Source organism: Cervus elaphus, chromosome 2 (genome assembly GCF_910594005.1).
Source record: "Cervus elaphus chromosome 2, mCerEla1.1, whole genome shotgun sequence".
Taxonomy (NCBI): Eukaryota; Metazoa; Chordata; class Mammalia; order Artiodactyla; family Cervidae; genus Cervus; species Cervus elaphus.
The window spans coordinates 23,893,705-23,917,728 of NC_057816.1; the positions used below are offsets into that span (position 1 = coordinate 23,893,705).

Below are 24,024 nucleotides of genomic sequence, written 5' to 3' on the forward strand. Positions count from 1 at the left end.
ATAGAAAACATTTTGTATAATAACTGTGTAACTGTTCTTGTTTGGCTTTTTATATTTTTTTAAGTAGCTAACTAGAAAAATAATTTTGGAAAATATACTCTAGGACTTCCCCCGTGGTCCAGCGGCTAAGACTCCTTGCGCCCAATGCAGGGGACCCCTGATCAGGGAAATAGATCCCACTTGCCACAACTAAGGGTTCCCATGCTGCAGCTAAGACCTGGTGCAGCCAAAATAAATAAATATTTTTAAAACAAAACTCTATTCTAAAGATGTATATAATGTTGTCAAATATAAAGATGGTAAATGGCAAACCACAAAAAAAAAGAAAAAGAAAATACACAGAGATGGGACAGTAGGGGGAATGTCTGGATAGAGTCAGAATGTCTTTCTTGAGATAGAAACAGTAGCAAAAGATAACATAGGAAAAGTAGACACAGATCACAGATCATAACTTCAGCTTTAGGTAAATGTCAGGTTAAGAAGTTCCTGTTTTAGACAGAGTTTACAAGCAGGGGAGTAAGGAAATCAAAAAGGCATTAGTACTGCTTAGCTGTGCCATTTGAACACCTTATTTAAGTGAACATTTAAAATTTGTGAATTCTCCTTGGTCAGTGGAATTATAGATACTTAAACCTTTTGTTTACTCACTCCATTTAAGTGAACCTCCAAGAAGGAGGGGATATATGTATTCAAATAGCTTATTCACTTTCTTGTACAGTAGAAACTAATACAACATTTTAAAGCAATTATATTCCAACTAAAAAATAATAAAACCTACAAAAAAAAGGAAACAGTCAAACTATAAATCTTATTTCTCATCCTAAAAGTAGAGAGACCACAGCATGAAAAATGGTCTTAGACTTTAACGCAAAGTCACTCCAGCAGAGTTGAGGTGCAGAGAAGAAAAATGACTTGGTAAATTCTCAAGGTTGGTTAGTAGCACAGACTAGACCACGCTCTGCATCATGTCCTTCCAATGGAAATTTCAGGATCTACATTTCCAAACGGATGAGAAAAAGCCAAAGAACACATGAAATGGGAGTGGTTCACTTACCTGCAGCTTCCCATTTAAGAAATGCCAATAGCAAGTATAGATTTATAAATATGGGACAAAATATTTGAGTGTAAAGATTCTGCTGAGCCCTTGAGAGGGCTTTGGGGAATGGAACCTGACTGATTTTAGTGCAGAGGGATTATTAGCAGAACAGGAGGCAAATTCCAGGTGTGGGGCAGGCAAACCTGCCCGATGCTCTCCAAAGTCAAATGTCACTGGAGACCACACCAAGAACCAGAGCTTGGAAGGGCAATGGCTTGAGTAAACCATCCCTGTGGGATAAATGAACTGCTTTCCCTCTGACTTGAAAGATTTTTCTGCATCACCATATCATGGCACCATAATTCAAAAATTAAATTTTATTGCAATTATTTGTCTCCAGTTTTCTGTTTTCATATCTTTCTCATACCTTATTTTATAATGTTTCTTAATTACCATACAGATCAAAGATTTAAATGCATAAAATAAATCAATGTGAGTGTTCACGGAGAAAGTAAGAGTTCAGCCAACTACCACAAACCTGCTGCTCCTCAATCTGACTTTATTGTTCCCAACCAATTGCTTTTTGCATATTGTCCTTGTTAAAGATTTTTAAGGTCATCTGTGTATTGGACAATATTTTATGCACATCAATAAGGCAAAGTATATACTGCATGAACCCCTCAAATTTGTAGATGTTTTAGAACTCTCAGATATGAAAATTTTACTGAATGCTTGTTATATGTTTATGTTCAAAAAATTTATTCCAATTGATATATGTGATATACATACTCTCAGATATGAAAATTTTACTGAATGTTTGTTATATATATGTTATATATTTATTGTTTATATTTATTTGTTATTTATTTTCAGAAAATTTATTGCAATTGATGTATTTGAGATGTTCAATCTCACCATATTTTTGCCAACAATAATTATCAATCTTTGCATCATTTTCAACTGAATTTTCTAGAAGTCTGATTTCAACATGCACTTATGAAATAGCAACATAAAATTATTGAAGATAATTATTTTTTTCTTAAAAATTCTTCCAAGATATTCATATTGATAGTGGTGTTTCTTTATTCTTTAGCCAGATGTTCCATGCATTATCATTTTTGTAGTTTTATCTTATGTGTGAACTATTTATTAAGAATAGAAATTCTACCTTTTACACTGTTGGTGGGAATGTAAATTGGTACAGCTACTATGGAGAACAGTATGAAGTCTCCCTAAAATCACTAAAAATAGAGTTACAATTTGACCCAGCAGTCCCACTCCTGGGCATATATTCAGAGAAAATCATACTTCAAAAAGATACATACACCTCAATATTTATACTGGCACTATTTACAGTATCCAAGACATAGAAGCAATCTAAATGTCCATTGACAGATGAATGGAGAAAGAAGTAGTAGACAGCCCTCAGACTGGGAGAAAATAATAGCAAACAAAGCAACAGACAAAGGATTAATCTCAAAAATATACAAGCAACTCCTGCAGCTCAATTCCAGAAAAATAAATGACCCAATCAAAAAATGGGCCAAAGAACTAAACAGACATTTCTCCAAAGAAGACATACAGATGGCTAACAAACACATGAAAAGATGCTCAACATCACTCATCATCAGAGAAATGCAAATCACAACCACAATGAGGTACCATTACACGCCAGTCAGGATGGCTGCTATCCAAAAGTCTACAAGCAATAAATGCTGGAGAGGGTGTGGAGAAAAGGGAACCCTCTTACACTGTTGGTGGGAATGCAAACTAGTACAGCTGCTATGGAGAACAGTGTGGAGATTTCTTAAAAAACTGGAAATAGAACTGCCATATGACCCAGCAATCCCACTTCTGGGCATACACACTGAGGAAACCAGATCTGAAAGAGACACGTGCACCCCAATGTTCATCGCAGCACTGTTTATAATAGCCAGGACATGGAAGCAACCTAGATGCCCATCAGCAGATGAATGGATAAGGAAGCTGTGGTACATATACACCATGGAATATTACTCAGCCATTAAAAAGCATTCATTTGAATCAATTCTAATGAGATGGATGAAACTGGAGCCCATTATACAGAGTGAAGTAAGCCAGAAAGATAAAGACCATTACAGCATACTAACACATATATATGGAATTTAGAAAGATGGTAATGATAACCCTATATGCAAAACAGAAAAAGAGACACAGATGTACAGAACAGACTTTTGGACTCTGTGGGAGAAGGCGAGGGTGGGATGTTTCGAGAGAACAGCATCGAAACATGTATACTATCTAGGGTGAAACAGATCACCAGCCCAGGTTGGATGCATGAGACAAATGCTCGGGCCTGGTGAACTGGGAAGACCCAGAGGGATTGGGTAGAGAGGGAGGTGGGAGGGGGGATTGGGATGGGGAATACATGTAAATCCATGGCTGATTCGTGTCAATGTATGACCAAAACCACTACAATATTGTAAAGTAATTAGCCTCCAACTAATAAAAATAAATGGAAAAAAAAAAGAATATGATAGGATATATTCTTAGAAATATACCAGCCACTAAACCCCAGAGATCAGAATCCCCTGGGGGACGCTTATTTTTTCTATCTCTAGGCATAAAATAATTGAACTGAGAACAGAAGTCACATTCACTTAAACCTGCTTCTTCATGTCAAGATGAAAAGGTACAATTGACTCATTTTTATTCTTAAAGTGATGAGAACGAGGAGGAAGGTGAGTTTCACAATTACAGTGCTCATGTTGTATAGGTATTAAAATAAACAGGTTTTAAATTAACTCCTGATTTTCCTGCAAACTGGAGGTTCAGGCCACCAAGACACAGGAAGGGAGAGAAGAGCCTGTGGACACCTGTCTCAGACTCAGACTCCTTATCGGAGCAGTCTAGGGTCTAATGTGTGAATTAACCTATGAAGTCATCAGCTTCTAAAGTAGGAATTACAGTATGGCCGTCTTTAGAAGTATTTATTATTTTTTATAGATTAAAACATGAAACTCAGAGACTCTCTCCTGAGTCAAACGTTACGCTGTGTTAGAGTTAGTATTGAAACAAAACGTATTTGACTCATGATTCGCTGTTCTTTCTACCACTCTGTGTTAATGCTTTCCTTCTTTAAAGGGGGGCAATTTTTGAAAATTAAATCCAATTTTTTTCATTATATTCTAGACCTGAGCTGTCCAATGCTATAGCCACTAGCTGCATGTGGCCACTGAGCATTTGAAATGTAGTGTGATTTGAGGTGTATTGGTAAGTCAATCAGTGTTAGTCGCTCATGGACTTTGAACCCCATGGACTATAGGCCTACCTGCCCTGTCTGTCCATAGAATTCTCCAGGCAAGAATGCTGGAGTGAGTTGCCATTCCCATCTCCGGGGGATCTTGCCAACCCAGGAATCGAACCCAAATCTGCTACATTTGCAGGCAGATTCCTTACCATCTGAGCCACATTATAAATTTCAAAGATTTATACAAAAAATATAAAATACCTCGTAAGAATTTTTATATCATTACATTAAATGTAATTTTTTTGTATATACTAAATTAAATATAGTAAATTGACTTTAGCTATTTGCTTTTGCTTTGTAAAAAAAGGGGGGGGACTTCTAGGATATTATATTAATAAATCACCCTTGTGACTGCATTATCTTTTTTTTTTTTTTTTGCATTATCTTTCTATCGAGCAATGCTGACCTAGACTTTACCTTTGAAAAAATACTATCAATTGTTATAGTTTTAATAGCACTGTATGGTGCATGGAAATGTTTAAAAACTTACATTTTGAGTTGCTAAACTGAGAAAAAAATAAATTGCTAAATCACTTTTGAATCCAAAATTTACATAAGGCCTGAATTAGCTGAGTCAGTGTGGTAGATTATTTCAAGGGGGGGTCAAACATACAACATAAAAACCTTTAACCCAGGCCTAGTAGAATTTACTGCTTAGTAAATGGTTAAATAAAGTCAATACTGGTTAGCATTATTCATTTTTATGTGGATTAAGATGTAATCTGTATAAAAATTCTTCCTATAAACAAAACATCCCAATTCTATGTGTTGTAATAAGCCATTGGAAGGCATATTACACTGCCATGGAGTCTCTGAGACTATGTGAAGGTGGAAAAACACTGAAATGTAAAATGGTACAGCTCTATCCTCCATCCAAAAGGCCCTTCTTGAGAGGATGTTTTCAAGAATGGGCTTCAAATGATCCTATAATGCTTTCTGGCACAGAAAAGAAGCAGAGAGAGGTTCGGAGGAGAAAATATGAACAAAGCAAAATGGTTCCAGTTCTAGGAGACAGAAACCTAGAATAGCACCTCTCCAACTTCAGTGTGCACACACATCACGTGGGGATCTTGCTAAAATGCAGATCCTGACTCAATTGGTATGGCTTAGGACCTGAGACCACGCACCAAATCCCCAATGGTGTTAGTGATGTTCCATGTTGAGTAATAAGGACCCACAGCACAGAAATGTTTGGGAAGGAGAGGACAGAGAAGTGAGCTGGATTGAGTAGAGGGGAGACAGGTGCAGAGCCCTGGAACAGAACAAGGAACATGGGCAGAATGGCAGACATTTCACTGTGATCAAGAGCCCGGTAAAGATCAGAGGGCATGTGGGAGAATTAGACACATGAGGAGAGAGGTTAGTGAGTTTTTGACACTCAGGGCATTCTGAAGGCATGCTTGAAAAGACCTTATGGGCAAAAAGCTGAGTATTGGGTCTTCATGAACATTCTTTTTCTGTTTCTGTATGTGGTCTCTAGGACTAGACTACACCTGTGTGTGTTAGTTGGCAAGAGTCAAAGGGGAAAGGAGGACTCATGAGTGTTTTAGCAACAGGCTCGGGGCAACTGGACAATCTCTCTTCTTCACATGGTTCCCCTGTCTCCATCCTTCAGGACAGGAAAAGAAGAGCAGATGCAAAGTGTTCTGTAAAATCTGGCCACCTTGCTCAGAGGACAGCTGTTCAGTGTTAGGAAGCTCCTTTGTTTTAAACAGATTTGGGGATGCATGTGGCCAAAGGAAGTGTGCCCTGTCCTAAAATGGCAGTAATGGATGGAAGTAAGAGACACAAGAGTTTCCTTAAGAGCCAGGGAGAAAAGTAGATCTGTGCCTGGCAAGTTGAGAAGATACTAAACCAGATGTCTGAGCATTGCCCTGTATAGCCTCTAGGTAGATACAAGACTGCAGACTGTGAGCAGCCCAATACCAAAAGAAAACGGGTCTGATTTTTCAGAGATAAGGCCTTTGTTGACCCCAGGACAGGCATCTCCAAGTTGAGTGCCCTCTTTGCCTCCTTCTGGAGGAAGTGTGGGTGAAAGACAGGAAGCACTACTTGAAAGCCTCCAATGAAAACTGAAACCCCCAAATGGCAGCACCAGCAGTAGAATATCGTCTTGCTCAGTACCCTTGGTGATGCAGGGAGGCTTAGCTCAGAGGACTGATAGAGGGTCGCAGGCAGAAATAACTGTAGGAGTGCTGCCATTCCACCATCATCAAGCTTTACCGAAGTATTAGAAGAATATGCTTTCTACCTGGAAATCAGCTTGTGATTAGATTACAATAGAACAGCAGAAATGAAAATACAGTTTCCTGAAACTTGTTCTGAGCCACACTGGAGCTACAATATGACTGTTTTAAAGTGGAAGGGGGATTCTATCATCAAGTTAGTTTGAAAAAAGTGTTTGTTGTAGAGCTGTCCAGGAGAATCTGAAATAGTCTTGGTTACAAAACCTGTTTAACTTTATGTAATTCTGCATGTCTGAAACCAGTATGATCCTAACGTACCTATTTCATGTACACCCTGGAATTAATACTCTAGAAACCCTTGAAAAACTTGATGTGGACATTACAACTAATTTTAACAATAAATACCTCCTCTACAGGAAATCCTGGAGGCGGTTTTGGCTCTAGGCAATTATATTATTAGTAGAAGTATTTTCTAAGCACATAGCTCTTCTTTATGTGCCTTTTCAACTGATTTGCTTTAGAAAAACTGTTCAATGTTCTTTAGCATTAGACTTATTTTTAATGCTGAAGTTAAAGGTTTTATACTTTGCTAAAAGAATTAGAGACAGTAAGGAGGACGTGAAAATTTATATATGGTTCCTAAAATCTATGGGGGCTTCCGCAGTGATTCAGCAGGTATAGAACGCACCTGCAATGCAGGAGATGCAGGTTTGATCCCTGGGTCAGGAAGATCCCTTGGAAGAGAGCATGGCAACCCACTCCAGTATTCTTGTTGGCAAAATCACATGGACAGAGGAGCATGGCAGGCTATGGCCCATGGGGTCGCAAAGAGTCAGACACAACTGAACCTACTGAGCACACAGAATCTACAGGGAGAGGATACTTACTCTGTTTTATCTGAGACCTGACTTTTGATGGGTCTCTACCCATCAGTGAAAGCACAGGCTTAGTGCTAAAGGGTAAGAAAACCAGGGTTCAGTGTTTTCACAGAGAGAATATCTGGATTGTGAAGAATTGGAGAGGGGCTGGGACTGCCTGTCTAATTTGACTCTTCCCCTTTATCTCCACAGATTTCTCAGAGGAGAATGGGTGTAAGAAACCAATCCACAGTGACTGAGTTTCTTTTCACAGGATTAACGGACCAACCAGAACTTCAGCTGCCTCTCTTCTGCCTCTTCTTAGGGATTTATATAGTCACGGCCATGGGAAACCTCGGCATGATACTGATAATCAGGCTGAGTTCTCAACTCCACAAGCCCATGTACTATTTCCTTAGTAGTTTGTCTTTTATAGATTTCTGCTATTCTTCTGTCATTACCCCCAGAATGCTGGCAGGATTTTTATGCAGAGATAAAGCTATATCCTATTCTGGATGTATGACCCAGCTGTTTTTCTTCTGTATTTTCATCATTTCTGAGTGCTACATGCTGGCAGCAATGGCCTATGACCGCTATGTCGCCATCTGCAGCCCCCTGTTCTACAACGTCATCATGTCCCCCAGGGTCTGTTCTCTGCTGGTCACTGCTGTCTTCTCAGTAGGTTTTACTGATGCTATGATTCATGGTGGCTTTATGTTAAGGTTGACTTTCTGCAAATCAAACATCATTAAACATTATTTCTGTGACATCATTCCTCTCATTAAACTCTCCTGTTCCAGCACTTATATTGATGAGCTTTTGATTTTTGTCATTGGAGGATTTAACATGGTAGCCACCAGCTTGACCATCATCACTTCATATGCTTTTATCCTCTCCAGCATCTTCCGCATCCATTCTAAAGAAGGTCGGTCCAAAGCCTTCAGCACCTGCAGCTCCCACTTGACAGCTGTCCTTGTATTTTATGGGTCGCTCATGTCCCTGTATCTCAAACCTGCTTCCAGCAGTTCACTCACCCAGGAGAAAGTGTCCTCAGTATTTTATACCAATGTGATTCCCATGTTGAATCCTCTGATATATAGTCTGAGGAACAAGGAAGTAAAAAACTCACTGATGAAACTCTTAAGAAGAAAAATATCTCCATAATGAAAATGTTTTTTAAAAATTGAGGAATAGTTGTTTTACCATACTGTGTTGATTTCTGCTATACAAAGTGAATCAGCTGTATGTTTACATATGTCCCCTCCCTCTTGGATCTCCCTCTCACCCCCCATCCCACCCATCTTAAGATTTATTTCTGTATTCATAATCATATGTGCTTGCTTGTATTTATGTCTTTGAGTCTTTAAAAATAATTTGAAATGAGGTAAAGTGGTTTTTCCAGTAGTCATGTATGGATGTAAGAGTTGGACCGTAAAGTTCAGTTCAGTCCAGTCGCTCAGTCGTGTCTAACTCTTTGCGACCCCATGAACTGCAGCACGCCAGGCCTCCCTGTCCATCACCAACTCCCAGAGTTTACTCAGACTCATATCCATTGAGTCGGTGATGCCATTCAACCATCTCATCCTCTGTTGGCCCCTTCTCCTCCCACCTTCAATCTTTCCCAGCATTAGGGTCTCTTCCAATGAGTCAGCTCTTCACATCAGGTGGCCAAAGTATTGGAGTTTCAGCTTTAACATCAGTCCTTCCAAAGAACATTCAGGACTGATCTCCTTTAGGATGGACTGGTTGGATCTCCTTGCAGTCCAAGGGACTCTCAAGAGACTTCTCCAATACCACAGTTCAGAAGCATCAATTCTTCAGCAGCTGCGCAGCACTGGAGTGGCGGAGAGGGGACACCCCACGTCCAAGGTCAGAGAAACCCCAGTAAGACGGTAGGTGCTGGAGCGGCTGTGAGGAGATACCCCACACCCAAGGGCAAAGGAGAAGCCCCAGCAAGATGGTAGGAGGGGAGAATTCGGTTTAGATTCAAACCCCATTCCCACCACAGACGCTCAGAGGGCTCAAACAAACCTTGTGCGCACCAGGACCCAGGGACCCACAGAGACTGAGACAGAACTGTGTTTGAGCGTCTCTGTGGAGGGATGGGTCGGCGGTGATCTGCCGCAGGGACAGGGGCTCTGGGTGCAGCAGACTTGGGTTTGGCATGAGCCCTCTTGGAGGAGGTCACCATTAACACCACCGTAGAGCTGCTAGAACTTACTCAGGACTGGGAAATAGACTCTTAGAGGGCACAACAGAACCTTGGGCACCGGGACCCAGGAGAAAAGAGCAGTGACCCCACAGGAGGCTGTCCTGGACCATAAAGAAGGCTGAATGCCAAAGAATTGATGCTTTTGAACTGGGGTGTTGGAGAAGACTCTTGAGAAGAGTCCCTTGGACAGCAAGGAGATCAAACCAGTCAATCCTAAAGAATATCAGTCCTGAATATTCATTGGAAGGACTAATGGTGAAGATGAAGCTCCAATCCTTTGGCCATCTGATACAAAGAGCCAACTCATTGGAAAAGACCCTGATGCTGGGAAAAATTGAAGGCAGGAGGAAAAGGGGATGACAGAATGAGATGGTTGGATGGCATCGCCAATTCAATGGACATAAGACTGAGCAACCTCCGGGAGATTGTGAAGGACAGAGAAGCCTGGTGTGCTGCAGTTTATGGGGTTGCAAAGAATCGGTCACAACTTAGTGACTGAACAACAAAGATTATATATATGTAATATATATAAATACATGATATTATATACATTCAGATTACTAAATATATTTACACACAAGACAAATAAAATGTAAAACAAGTATAAAAGTAAGAAGTAATAAATATTTTCCATTTAAAGTTTAATATCATTCCTGTGATTGAAACTCAATTTCTGTCCTTTAGAAATTCAGTTCCCTGAATCTAAGCAAAAAGAAAACAAAATTTTGAAATACTGTATAGTTGTATCAGAAACAAAAACACACTAAGTTCTTTTAGTATTACAAAGTCTTACCTCTTATTTATTTTACTCAAAAGAGATTTTTTAATAGAAATCTGCATAGGAAACATTGAACAGTATGGTAAAAATCATTACAACAACTTTGTAATAAATGAGGAAGAACTTTAATTTTAATAAATGGCTTATACAAGGCCAATATTAAATCAAAATGCAATTTAATGAAGAAGACTGAGCAATAGGCAAAGCTAATACAGTCCCAACATTTGGTCTCTGGTGATCAAAGGATAAAACTTAGAATATCTAGATTAGGAGATTATACCTTTACAGACTTACCTAAACATCCTGCTTTTCCCTGTGTGACCAGTACACATGCAGTATTTTACAACTTTATTTGAGTTTTTTTTTCTTTCTAGGCTATAAACCAGATGCCTTTAATTTCTTCCTTAGAAAATGTTTTGAATTAAACATAATGAAAAAGTTTATGGTTTTCACTAATAAACTCATACACAGTAGACCAAGATAATGCACTGTGTGGGGAAAACGTGCAGAATTTCTGATCTTTTAAACTTGTTAAGGTGTGTTGTATGGTCCAGAGTGTAGTCTATCTTGAAGAAAGGTCTCTGTGAGCCTCAGAAGAATGTGTATTTTCCTGTTTGGGGTTGAAATAGTCGGTGGGTGAAAATTATACCTGGTTGATTAGTGGTGCTATTGAGTTCAACTATATACTTTTTCCTGGTTTGTTGGATTTCTTCATTTCTCATAGAGGGTTTTTTAATTCTCCAAATATAATAATGGACTCATCTATTTCTCCTGGCAGTCCTATTGGTTTCTGCCTCACATATTTTGACACTCTGCAGTTGTAGATAGGCACATACACAATAACAATTGTTGTGTATTCTTTAGGTTCGACCCCTTTATCATTATGTAAAGCTCCTCTTTATCTTGTCACTCTTGGTTGAAATATCCTGTATGTTAGTTGAATCAAACTATTAATTGTATTATTCAAATCTTATTTATTGTTTTGTCTGCTTTCTATTTCTTAAGAAGCCATCTTATCTCTTAAGTATTATTAAACTTCCCTCTACAAATATGAATTTGTCTATTTCTCCTACAAGCACTGTCAGCATTTGCTCTGTATATTCTGATGTCATAGTTTTGGTAGGTACAGATTTAGAATTGTTATATTTCAGAATATTCCAGTATAGCTCTAGTAACTTCTTGTCATAAAGTCTAGTTTAACATTAATATAGCTACACTTACTTTTTTTCTTAGAGTTTGCCATTAAAACATGTAAATTATCATATGTGAAATGAATCGCCAGTCCAGGTTTGATGCATGATTCAGGATGCTTGGGGCTGGTGCACTGGGATGGGATGGGGAGGGAGTTGGGAGGGGGTTCAGGATGGGGAACACATGTACACCCATGGCAGATTCAAGTCAATGTATGGCAAAACCAATACAATGTTGTAAAGTAAAATAAATAATTTAAATTAAAAAAAAAAAGAGTTTGCCATTATATATCTTTTTCAGTTCTTTCACTTTCAACAAGTCTGTGACTCATATTTAAGGTCTCTTGTAGCTGTGTAGCTGTATATAGTTGGGATTTGTATCCAATCTGAAAATTTAGATTTTTAATTAGAAAATCAAACATATTTACATGTAATATCATCACATATTGACATATGTATGTCCTTAATTCCATTTCACATTATTATTATGATGAGCTTTTATTATAAATATATTTAAAACTTTATGAAACCACTATAATTATTTTGTAAAGTCTAAATTAATTCACATTGCCCATATATTTAACTTCTATGTTGTTCTTAATTTCTTTCTGCAGATCTAAATTTCTCTTCTTCAGTTTTAACAATAATCTTCAGTTTTTTTATGCAGATATGCTGGCAATAAATATGTTCAGGTTACTTTTTATTTGAAAATATAAATATCTCTATTTCATTTTTTTATGAATTTTTTTTTGGACTTGGCCTCTAGGTTGACAGTTGCTTTTCAATAGCATAGGAGTCAATTTGATCATGTTATGATACATTAATAAACAACCCCCCAGATTTCATTGGCTAACAAAAAATAAGAAGATTTAGAGACTTCCCTGGTTGTGCAGTGGTTAAGGCTCCAAGCTTCCAATTTCGGGGGCATGGGTTCCATTTTCAACTGGGAAGTAAGATCCCACATGCCACACAGTGCAGCCAAAAGATAGATAAGAAAGAAGATGTGTTTCTCGACCACATTGCATGTTACTGGCTCCCTATGTTCTTTGTCTCTGCCCCACATATGTCCTTATTCTGCACTCAGGAGAAAGCAGCAGCCTCTGTCTGGGACATGCCAATCTGGGACAGAGGGAACTGAGCAACAGCTAAAACTTTAGCTCAAGCCTTGAGCACTGCAGGTCCATTCATCTGCCATTTTCTAAAGCATGTCACAAGGCCAGTGTGAGAATGGGATGTGTAAGTGGAGACATGTAATCATCTTATAAAGAAAAGGGGTGCAAAATGATTAAGAACAATAAAGCAATCTACCAAAGTTGGTTCATGTTGCCTTGTGTATCCCTTTTCTTTCCCTTTATTTTTCAATCACAATTTCTACTTCTATTTTAGATGCGTCTCCAGTAATTTAAATGTAGTTGGATTTTTTTAAACTAATCCAACAATTTCTGACTTTTAACAGTAAGCAGAAATGTCAAAGTGTCTAGGCTTTGACAGAAGGAAATGGATGAGTCCCAGAAACTAAGCTTGTGATGTGAGCTAAATGGAGTGGACAAGAGGTACAATATGAAAAAATACATGCAAGCGTCCACTGGCTGACGGTAATGCCACATGGACACCTCTCTATTCCATGTCTAGTCTCTTTGGAGGGTTTCTACCCACTATCTTTTAGACAGTACATTTAATCAATCTAGAAAATGCCTGTGCTCACTTACTGGCACCTAAACTTACTCCAAATCACAACCTAAGGATTTTTAGACTAATTTAAGGATGAGGTATACACAAAGAGGAGAGTGAAAAGGTTGGCTTAAAGCTCAACATTCAGAAAACTAAGATCACGGCATCCGGTCCCATCACTTCATGGCAAATAGATGGGGAACCAGTGGAAACAGTGACAGACTTTATTTTGGGGGGTTCCAGAAATCACTGCAGATGGTGATTGCAGCCATGAAATTAAAAGACACTTACTTCTTGGAAGGAAAGTTACAACCAACCTAGACAGCACACTAAAAAGCAGAGACATCACTTTGCCAACAAAGGTTCGTCTAGTCAAGGCTATGGTTTTTCCTGTAGTCATGCATGGTTGTGAGAGTTGGACTATACAGAAAGCTGAGTGCCGAAGAATTGATGCTTTTGAACGGTGGTGTTGGAGAAGACTCTAGAGAGTCCCTTGGACTGCAAGGAGATCCAACCAGTCCATCCTAAAGGAGATCTGTCCTGGATGTTCATTGGAAGGACTGATGTTGAAGCTGAAACTCCAATACTGTGGCCACCTGTTGCGAAGAGCTGACTCATTTGAAAAGACCCTGATGCTGGAAAAGATTGAGGGCAGGAGGAGAAGGGGACAACAGAGGATGAGATAGTTGGATGGCATCACCAACTCAATGGATAAGAGTTTGGGTAAGCTCCAGGAGTTGGTGATGGACAGGGAGGCCTGGCATGCTGCAGTTCATGGGGTCACAAAGAGTCCAGACACGACTGAGTGACTGAACTGAACTGATACACAAAGATGCTTCACGGGTGGCTCAGTGGTAAAGATGCAGGAGATTCAAGAGAGACATGTTCAATCCCTGGGTCGGGAAGATCCCCTGGAGTAGGAAACAGCAACACACTCAAGCATCCTTGCCTGGAATATTCCATGGATAGGAAAGCCTGGAGGGCTACAATCCATGAGATCACGAAGAATTAGACATGACCAAATATGTGTGCATAGTCAAAAATAATAAATGAAGACAAAGTCATCCTTTATTGGTCCTGGCAAGAACAAAAAAATTTTCTTCCATTTTAACAGAGAAAGAAGGGCACACTTATCATTTTCCATTTTCAGAGCACTGGAATTACCATTATTGCCCCATTCCTGGGAAAGGAAAACCTAGCATAACTTTGTCAATTATTTGAAAGCATCATAAATTACTCAGCCTCTAAAGAGAATGAAATAATGCCATTTGCAACAACATGGATGGACCCAGAGATTGCCACAGAGTGAAATAAGCCAGACAGAGATGGAGAAATATTGTATGTCATCCTTTATAAGTGGAATTTAAAAAGAAATGACACAAATGAACTTACCAAACAGAAAGAGACTCACAGACTTAGAGAGCTAACTTATGGTTGCCAAAGTGAAGGATGAGGGGAAGGGACAGTTAGGGAGTTTGGGATGGACATATACACACCACTGTATTTAAAATAGACTACCAACAAGGACCTCCTGTTAGCACAGAGAACTCTGCTCAAGGTTATGCGGCAGCCTGGATAGGAAGGGAGTTTGGGGAGGATGAATACATGTATATGTATGGCTGAGGTCCTTCCCTGTTCACTTAAAACTATCACAACATTGTTAATTGGGGTTACCCCAAATAGGAAAAGGAGTACGTCAAGGCTGTATATTGTCACCCTTCTTATTTAACTTATATGCAGTGTACATCATGAGAAACGCTGGGCTGGAAGAAGCACAAGCTGGAATCAAGATTGCCAGGAGAAATATCAATAACCTCAGATATGCAGATGACACCATCCTTATGGCAGAAAGTGAAGAAGAACTAAAGAGCCTCTTGATGAAAGTGAAAGAGCACAGTGAAAAAGTTGGCTTAAAGCTCAACATTCAGAAAACTAAGATCATGGCATCTGGTCTCATCACCTCATGGGAAATAGATGGGGAAACAGTGGAAACAGTGGCTGACTTTATTTTTCTGGGCTCCAAAATCACTGCAGATGGTGATTGCAGCCATGAAATTAAAAGACACTTACTCCTTGGAAGGAAAGTTATGACCAACCTAGACAGTACACTAAAAAGCAGAGACATTACTTTGCCAACAAAGGTCCATCTAGTCAAGGCTATGGTTTTTCCAGTGGTCATGTATGGATGTGAGAGTTGGACTATACAGAAAGCTGAGTGCCGAAGAATTGATGCTTTTGGTTTGTTTGTTTGTTTGTTTGTTCTCATTTATTTTTATTAGTTAGAGGCTAGAATTAATGCTTTTGAACAGTGGTGTTAGAGAAGACTCTTGAGAGTCCCTTGGACTGCAAGGAGATCCAACCAGTCCATCCTAAAGGAGATCTGTCCTGGGTGTTCATTGGAAGGACTGATGTTGAAGCTGAAACTCCAATACTGTGGCCACCTGATGCAAAGAGCTGACTCATCTGAAAAGACACTGATGCTGGGAAAGATTGAGGGCAGGAGGAGAAGGGGACAACAGAGGGTGAGATAGTTGGATGGCATCACTGACTCGATGGACATGGGTTTGGGTGGACTCCGGGAGTTGGTGATGGACAGGGAGGCCTGGCATGCTGCATTTCATGGGGTCACAAAGAGTCAGACACGACTGAGGGACTGAACTGAACTGAACAATGGAAAGTTTAAAAAAAAAATTTTTTTAACATCTCCATGTGGCTTGTGGGATCTCAGTTCCCCGACAAGGGATTGAATCCAGGCCATGACAGTGAAAACTTGGAATCCTAACCACTAAGCCACTAGGAAAGAAAGAAAGTGAAGTAGCTCAGTCGTGTCCGACCCTTTGCGTCCCCATGGACTGTAGCCTACCAGGCTCCTCCGTCCATGAGATTTTCCAGGCAAGAGTACTGGAGTGGGTTGCCACTTCCTTCTCCAGGGGATCTTCCCAACACAGGGATCAAACCCAGGTCCCCTGCATTGTAGGGAGACGCTTTACTGTCTGAGCCACCAGGGAAGTCTAAGCCCCGAAGGGACTCCCTCAAAAGTTTTCTGTGTTTCAGTTTCTCTGAAACTCTAAAGCAGGCCACCCAAATTTTATCAACTGAATAAAGCAAAAACATGGTGTGATTCCCCTAGAGGCCTCAACATGTGTATTTGGCATCTCCAACTAAATTTGTAATTGTGATTGTTTTTCAGGGTTAAAATTCTTTGATTATCATAATAGTAATTAACCTCTTTTACCTCATATTCCCAAGAGTCATTCTCAATTAAATTCTTAAGAGCAAGCTGAAGGAGTCTTTTGGGCCTAGAAAAGAGAACAACAGTCTCAAAGGCCCCTTGCTGAATCATCTAACTTCGGAGAAAACAAAGCATAACTTTAGTTCCATCCTGATGCTCCAGGCCAGCTGCATCTATCTGGGACTTATCACCCCCTGTCCGGAAACCTACCACCCCCTACACCCACCCAGAAGACTTATCACCCCCTGCCCAACTACAAGTGTCATCTCAACAAAAGAATACTCAAAATATCCCACTTGATTGACGTTTCCCTTATCGCTTCCACAAACCTCCCTATAAGTATGAAGCCTCCCTGATCCCTTTCGGCGCTCAGCCTGGTCATTAGGCCGACTGTCGCCCCTCCTTGCCTGAATAAAGGTAACCTACTTCTGTTGAGGTCGTCTTTCCTTTTCTGCCTCGCTGGAACTGTACCTTACATTTTTGGTGCCGAAACCCGGGAGGGGGCGAGGCACTCGTCTCACTCTCTCTCACTCTCCCTCCCTCTCACTGTTTTCCCCTTTTCCCCGGAGTCTGGGAGCGCAAACATCCTCCGAGCTCACTTCTCTGCCAGGGCTCTTAAGTTCCCCTCGGGGACGCCTAGTGCCTTCGTGAGCGGTGCAAGTCTTGTGCTAAGACTTTATTGATGATTTGCGTACCCCCAGGCCTCGGCTTTACCCCCTTTTCTCTCTCTCTCTGACGACCTCCAGAATAGGGACCTCTTGCCATTCGACCGCTCTACATGCAACACTCCACTCCAGCCGGCCCCTAGATTAAGGTAAGATCCGATCCGGACGGAGTTCTAGAGGCGCCCTAGAATTCAGTCCTCTCCGGGTCCCAGGGACCCCCGGCCCAGGGCCACTCTGTGGGCGACGGTGGGGGACGCTCCACCTCGACACAGAGCTCTCTTCTCATAACTCCTATTGCGACTGCGGGTGACGACTCGAGTTCCCAATAGGAGCCTCTGCTTGCCTTTCAATTATGGGGTCTGGCCACTCTGTCCCAAAAGATTCCCCTCTGGCCTGTGTTCTCAAAAATCTCAAACCACTCTCACTCACTGAACTCAAAGCTAACCGCTTAAAGCAACTCTGTACACAGATTTGGCCTCAATATCAATCAGACAATCAAGACCGCTGGCCTGAGGTCGGCACATTTGACTTTAACATTCTCCAAAATCTCACTGACTTCCTTAAACGGAATGGCAAGTGGTCGGAGATCCCCTATGCCCAAGCCTTTTGGGCCCTTCGGAGCAGGCCCTCCCTATGCCAGGCCTGCTCCACCCACAAGGTCCTTCTATGCACCTTGCCTCCCAAGCAAAAGGGCTCTTCTTCCTCAACTAACCGAAGACCACAACCTTCTGCACCCCCAGAGTTCGACCCCGCGGACGAGCCCCCTCCCTACCCGCCACCCCTCCGCCCCTCTCCTTCCCCTTCATCCAACTCACCTACTGGCACTGAAACCTCTCCTGACTCTCCCTCAGCCCCGCTACCCCATCTCCCCGACTCCCCCTCCCCCCTTCCTTCCCCCCCTGCCACACGGTCAGGTACCCAACACATGTTTCCCCTAAGAGAGGTCGCAGGGCCAGAGGGCCCCACCGGAGTCCATGTGCCATTTTCATTGTCAGATATGAGCCAGATAGAAAAAAAAGTTAAGATCATTTTCTGAAAATCCTACCAGATACAGAAGAGAATTCCTGAGACTCTCCCAGGCCTATAACCTCACATGGAGTGACGTATATTATATCCTAAATGCCACTCTCACCCCAGATGAAAAAGACCGTATCTGGCAAGTGGCAAAAGCCCATGCTGATCATTTACATAACCAAGACCGGAACAGCCCAGTTGCTGATGAGGCTGTGCCTCAGTTAGATCCCCGCTGGACTTACCAGCCCGGTGACCCAGGTATCAGGAGACTCAATCATATGATCACCTGCATTCTAGGAGGAATGCAGAAAAATACTCATATCCATGTCAATTATGATAGAGTCAGGGAAGTCACCCAAGGGGCAGACGAAAATCCAGCCTTATTCTTGGCACGCCTCACAGAGGCAGTCCAAAAGTATACCAACCTAAATATCACTACCCCTGCTGGGTTACTGTACCTTCATGTTCAGTTCATCAGCCAATCTGCCCCTGACATCAGACGCAAGCTTCGCCAACTAGAAAAGGGCCCTGAGACCCCCCAGAGAGACCTTCTAGAAGTAGCCTTCAAGGTGTTCAATAATAGAGAGGAGGAGGCTAAGAGAGAAAAAGAACGTGAGAGAAAAGCTAAATATGCCCTTTTGGCAGCAGCAATTAAAGAAAGAAGTCAGCCTGGCCCAAGTCATCCCAGAACGGGTCTTAAGACTCCCCCCGGACCCTGCTTCCGATGCAACCAGTCAGGACACTGGGCAAAGACATGCCCAAACCTGCGGCCCCCCACAAAAGCATGCCCAACCTGTGGCCAATGGGGACACTGGAAGATGGACTGTCCCCGGGAGTGCCCTGGCACCCCTGGGGAGGTCCCCACCTCCCAGACCTGGAGAGTGGAATGTCCACAGGGACGCCCTGGCGCATCTGAGGAGATCCCCACTTCTCCCCGGAACCCCAGCCCAACTCTACAAGAATTGTTCCAATGATGGGGCCCGGGTTCCAGCCCCCCGGCCCGTGTCTTGAACACGAGCTCGGAACTTAGGGTAGATGGGATAGTGGCCGGAAAAAAGACCTCTTTTATAATAGACACTGGAGCCACTTTCTCTCTCTTAACTTCCTACTCTGGCCCAACTCAAGACTCAGAAATCACAATCAAGAGGGTCTCTGGAGTTCCCCTAAGGCCAAAAATCAGCCCTCCATTACTCTGTCAATTTGAAAAATCAACCCTTATACACTCATTCCTTATAATGCCTCAGTGCCCAATGGCACTTCTAGGGAGAGATGTGTTATCCAAATTGGGGGTCTTTATTACCATACCCCCCCTCGATACAGTCTCTATATTCTGCATGCAAATGGCACCTGGACAGTCCCTATCCCGCACCCCTGACCTTCCCTTAGATCTACCTGCCTTAGACCCCCAAGTCTGGGACACTGATCACCCCTCAATAGTCAAACATCATCCCCCAGTCCACATTACCCTAAAAGACCCCTCGACTATAATCACCCAACAACAGTATTCTCTCACCCCAGAGGCCCACAAGGGACTTAAGCCTATCATAGACCGTCTTCTTCAAGCCTCTATCCTAATTCCTACCCATTCACCACACAATACCGCTATTCTGGCAGTAAGAAAGGGACCAAACTCTTGGAGACTGGTCCAGGACCTGAGAAAAATCAATGAGGCTATTATGCCGACATTCCCAGTAGTCCCTAATCCTTACACCCTTCTGTCTACCATACCCCCAACTGCAACCCACTTCACAGTATTAGATCTCAAAGACGCCTTTTTCACCATCCCCCTCCACCCCCTCTCCCAACTTCTTTTCGCCTTCACCTGGCAAGACCCCGAGACTCACGTTTCCCAACAGCTAACATGGACAGTTCTCCCCCAGGGGTTCAGAGACAGTCCTCACTTTTTTGGACAGGCTTTACAAAAGGACCTACAGACTCTCAACCTAGCCCCGAGTCATCTCCTCCAATACGTAGATGACCTCCTCCTTTGTAGCTCAACCTGAAAACTCTGCCTCCAACATACTGCCAAACTCCTTGAGGCCTTGGGATCCTGGGGTTATCGGGTATCCCAATCTAAGGCCCAAATAGTCCAAACAAAAGTCACCTACCTGGGACTTTCCATATCCCATCAACAAAGAACTATTCCCCCAGATAGAATCCAGGCCTTAATTAACTGTCCACTTCCAAAAACAAAAAGGGAACTCCTGTCTATCCTCGGCCTCCTAAATTTTTTCCGTATCTAGATCCCCAACTTCTCCCTCATTGCAAAGCCGCTCTATGAGGCAACTAAACGATGTCTAGATGAGCCCCTCTTTAATCGTTCCTCGCTGGCCAATCCTCTTCACCAACTCACCCAGAGCCTCCTCCGAGTGCCAACTCTCCACCTGCCAGATCACACCAGACCATTCTTTCTCTTTGCACATTCCAGCCAAGGACAGGCCCTGGGGCTTCTATGTCAGCGGGCTGGAGACAGCTGGGCTCCCACAGCCTATCTATCAAAACAGCTGGACATGGTGACCAAGGGGTGGCCTCCCTGCATACAGGCCATGGCTGCTATCGCAGCCCTCGTACCCGAAGCAAATAAACTCTCTAGACATGCCCCTTTAACAGTCTGTTCTCCACACACCTTCTGAGACTTGCTGTCACATCGGGCTTTCCTCTCCCTTCCCCCTTCCAGGGTACAGGTCCTACATGCCTTTCTCCTCGACCCTCAGCTCTCATTCTCCCCCTGCTCTCCCCTTAACCCCGCCAGCTTATTACCCATGTCCCCTACAACAGACTCCCTCTTACATAGCTGCAGCCTAACAGTAGATCTTACCCAAAACCCCTTCCAACATGTAACAGATCAGCCCATCCTAGACCCAGACACCCCACACTGGTTCGTTGATGGCAGCTCTCAAAAATCCCCACCGTTTGCAGCAGGATATGCCATCATCCAGGGAGACCTTCGTCACAATCATAAAACACAGACAATTGAAGCTTCACCGCTGCCACCTCACACCACCTCCCAACAGGCAGAACTGATAGCTCTCACCAGAGCTTTAACTCTGGCTAAAAATCTAAGGGTTAACATCCACACAGACTCCAAATATGCCTATAACATACTTCACTCAAACATCCTAATATGGAGAAAAAGAGGTTTCCTAACCCAAAAGGGATCCCCTATTATTAATTCAGACCTGATTCACAAACTTCTAGAGGCAGCACTCTTACCAAACAAAGCCGCTGTCCTCCACTGTAGGGAACATCAAAAGGGAAGTCTCATATCAGCCTACAACAATGCTGCAGACCAGAAGGCAAAAGAGATAGCACTGTCCCATCCTTCCCTCCAGTCCCCTGTCATCTTAGCTCTGACTCCACCCGACCCTCCCACCACCAGAGAAATCCTCTCTTATCTACACTCACTTTTTCATCCCTCATCCAAGACACTCCAGCAGTTCCTCCATAACCACTTCCCCATATCCACTGCTGACCAACAATATTTAGATAACCTTACCCGCTCCTGTCAAACATGTCAACGTACTAACCCCAATTCCAACCTTAAACTGACATCCTTTCCAACCCATCAAATGCGAGGCAGCCTCCCAGCACAGGATTGGCAGATAGACTTTACTCATATGCCCCGGGTCCGGAGAGTCAGATACCTACTAGTCCTTGTAGACACCTTTTCGAGATGGGTAGAAGCATTTCCCACTACAAACAAAAGAGCCCACACAGTGGCCCAAATTCTCCTCACAGAAATTATCCCCAGGTTTGGGCTGCCTTCATCCCTACAGTCTGATAATGGCCCAGAATTTACATCCAAGGTCACCCAACAACTTGTCCAATTCTTACAGATACCCTGGAAATTTCACATTCCATACCGTCTCCAGTCCTCAGGAAAGGTAGAAAGGATGAATAGAATAATCAAAGAAACCCTTACCAAATTAACCCTCGAGGTACATCTGGATTGGACTAAACTTTTACCAATTGTTCTCCTCAGAATACGGGCTTTGCCCAGAAAGCCCCTGGGGCTGAGCCCCTTTGAGGTGATGTATGAAGGCCCATGCTCCCTCCTGGACTCCCCCCTGAACCTCCTCCCATACCAAGCTTCCTACACTCCCCTCTGCTGGAGCAACTCCGCAATGCCCTCTGGAGATAGGTCAACCACAATCTGCCTGCCCCTGACCCCCAAGCCTCCCTGCCCCCTATACAAATTGGAGACATGGTCTATCTGTCTGATAATCCCCCGGGTGACCTAACCCCAAAGTGGCAGGGACCATTCAAAGTCATCCTCCTTACCCCAACTGCAGCTAAACTCGAAAAGGTCACCTCCTGGGTACACCTCTCTCGTCTAAAACGGGTCACCTCTAATCCTGCGCTGCCCTCCTTAAATGACACCTATCAGGTCTCCCTCACAGGACCCACCTCCTTAAAATTCACCCAGCGACAACCCCTGTCAACCATCGGAGAGGACACTGAATGACCTGGACTCTCTTCAACCTACAACTGTTCCTGACCCAACTACTACAAGACCTCTGGACCAGTGCCCCGACAGGAACCTCCTTCAAAGACCTGACTACACTGGTGTCTCAACTGTGGCTCCAGGGAACCTTCTACAACCTGACTCCAGACGAAATTGATTTCTTTACTCTCATTCTCTACATCATTCTACATCCTAATGAGCACTGTTCCTCCTCAGATTCAAACAACCACCAACTTGGGGCCTTCTGCCCTTCACCCTGACTGGCCTCTCCCTGTCTCTCTAACTATAACTACACTCTTAATCTTAATCCTTGCTATAGGCCTAGTAACTGTCTCCCCTCAGGACCTTCTCACCGCAAAAAAGGGAGAGACCTGCCTTTTCCTAGAAGAAGACTGCTGCTATTTGGTTAATGAAACGGGCATAGTCCAGGGCCGAGTCAAAGAACTTAGAGACAGAATTAAACGCCACAGAAAAGAGTTACAAAACCTTTACACTCCCCAAAACCTGTTCCAACAGATACTTCCTTGGTTGCTCCCTTTCCTGGGACCATTGGTACTTATCATTCTATTCCTCTTATTTAGACCCTGTCTCTTTAATCTCTTTCAAAGGTTTCTCCAAGAACGGATTCAGGCCATCTCTCGAGATCAGATCAAGACCATTCTTCTTCTCGAGAGCCTCACCTCAAGCTCAGAAAAAAGAGACTGTGGGCCCTAAGACGATCCTCCATTCCAGACCCAAAACCGTCGCCCCTATCCAGCAGGAAGTAGCCAGAGAGATACGGCGCCCTTTTCCCCTTTTTCTTATGATTTCAGGGTCTGGAATGAAGGAGTCTTTTGGGCCTAGAAAAGAGAACAACAGTCTCAAAGGCCCCTTGCTGAATCATCTAACTTCGGAGAAAACAAAGCATAACTTTAGTTCCATCCTGATGCTCCAGGCCAGCTGCATCTATCTGGGACTTATCACCCCCTGTCCGGAAACCTACCACCCCCTACACCCACCCAGAAGACTTATCACCCCCTGCCCAACTACAAGTGTCATCTCAACAAAAGAATACTCAAAATATCCCACTTGATTGACGTTTCCCTTATCGCTTCCACAAACCTCCCTATAAGTATGAAGCCTCCCTGATCCCTTTCGGCGCTCAGCCTGGTCATTAGGCCGACTGTCGCCCCTCCTTGCCTGAATAAAGGTAACCTACTTCTGTTGAGGTCGTCTTTCCTTTTCTGCCTCGCTGGAACTGTACCTTACACAAGCAAGAGCTTCAAATATCACAGCTTATTCATGGCCTGTTTTCATAGAGAAAAGGACACATCACATCTTAGATGCAAGAAAAAGTTCAAAGTTCCATTTATCTTATAAAGGATTTGGAGTTTCAGAATAAACACATGAAAACAACTGGTAAGCAGATTTCAAGTCAAAGTAATTTTGG

General features: G+C 42.8%; 1 protein-coding gene across 1 annotated transcript; it reads left to right on the forward strand.

Annotated features, from left to right (window-relative positions):
- The first annotated feature begins 7,596 nt into the window (after positions 1–7,596).
- Positions 7,597–8,532, forward strand: LOC122705521 (olfactory receptor 8D4). Its single transcript, XM_043920950.1, has one exon. It carries the CDS (start codon positions 7,597–7,599, stop codon positions 8,530–8,532), a length of 936 nt encoding a protein of 311 aa, XP_043776885.1.
- The last annotated feature ends 15,492 nt before the right edge of the window (positions 8,533–24,024 follow it).

Coding starts and splice junctions, on each gene's coding strand:
- LOC122705521 (XM_043920950.1), top strand. CDS start 7,597: ATGGGTGTAAGAAACCAATCCACAGTGACTGAGTTTCTTTTCACAGGA.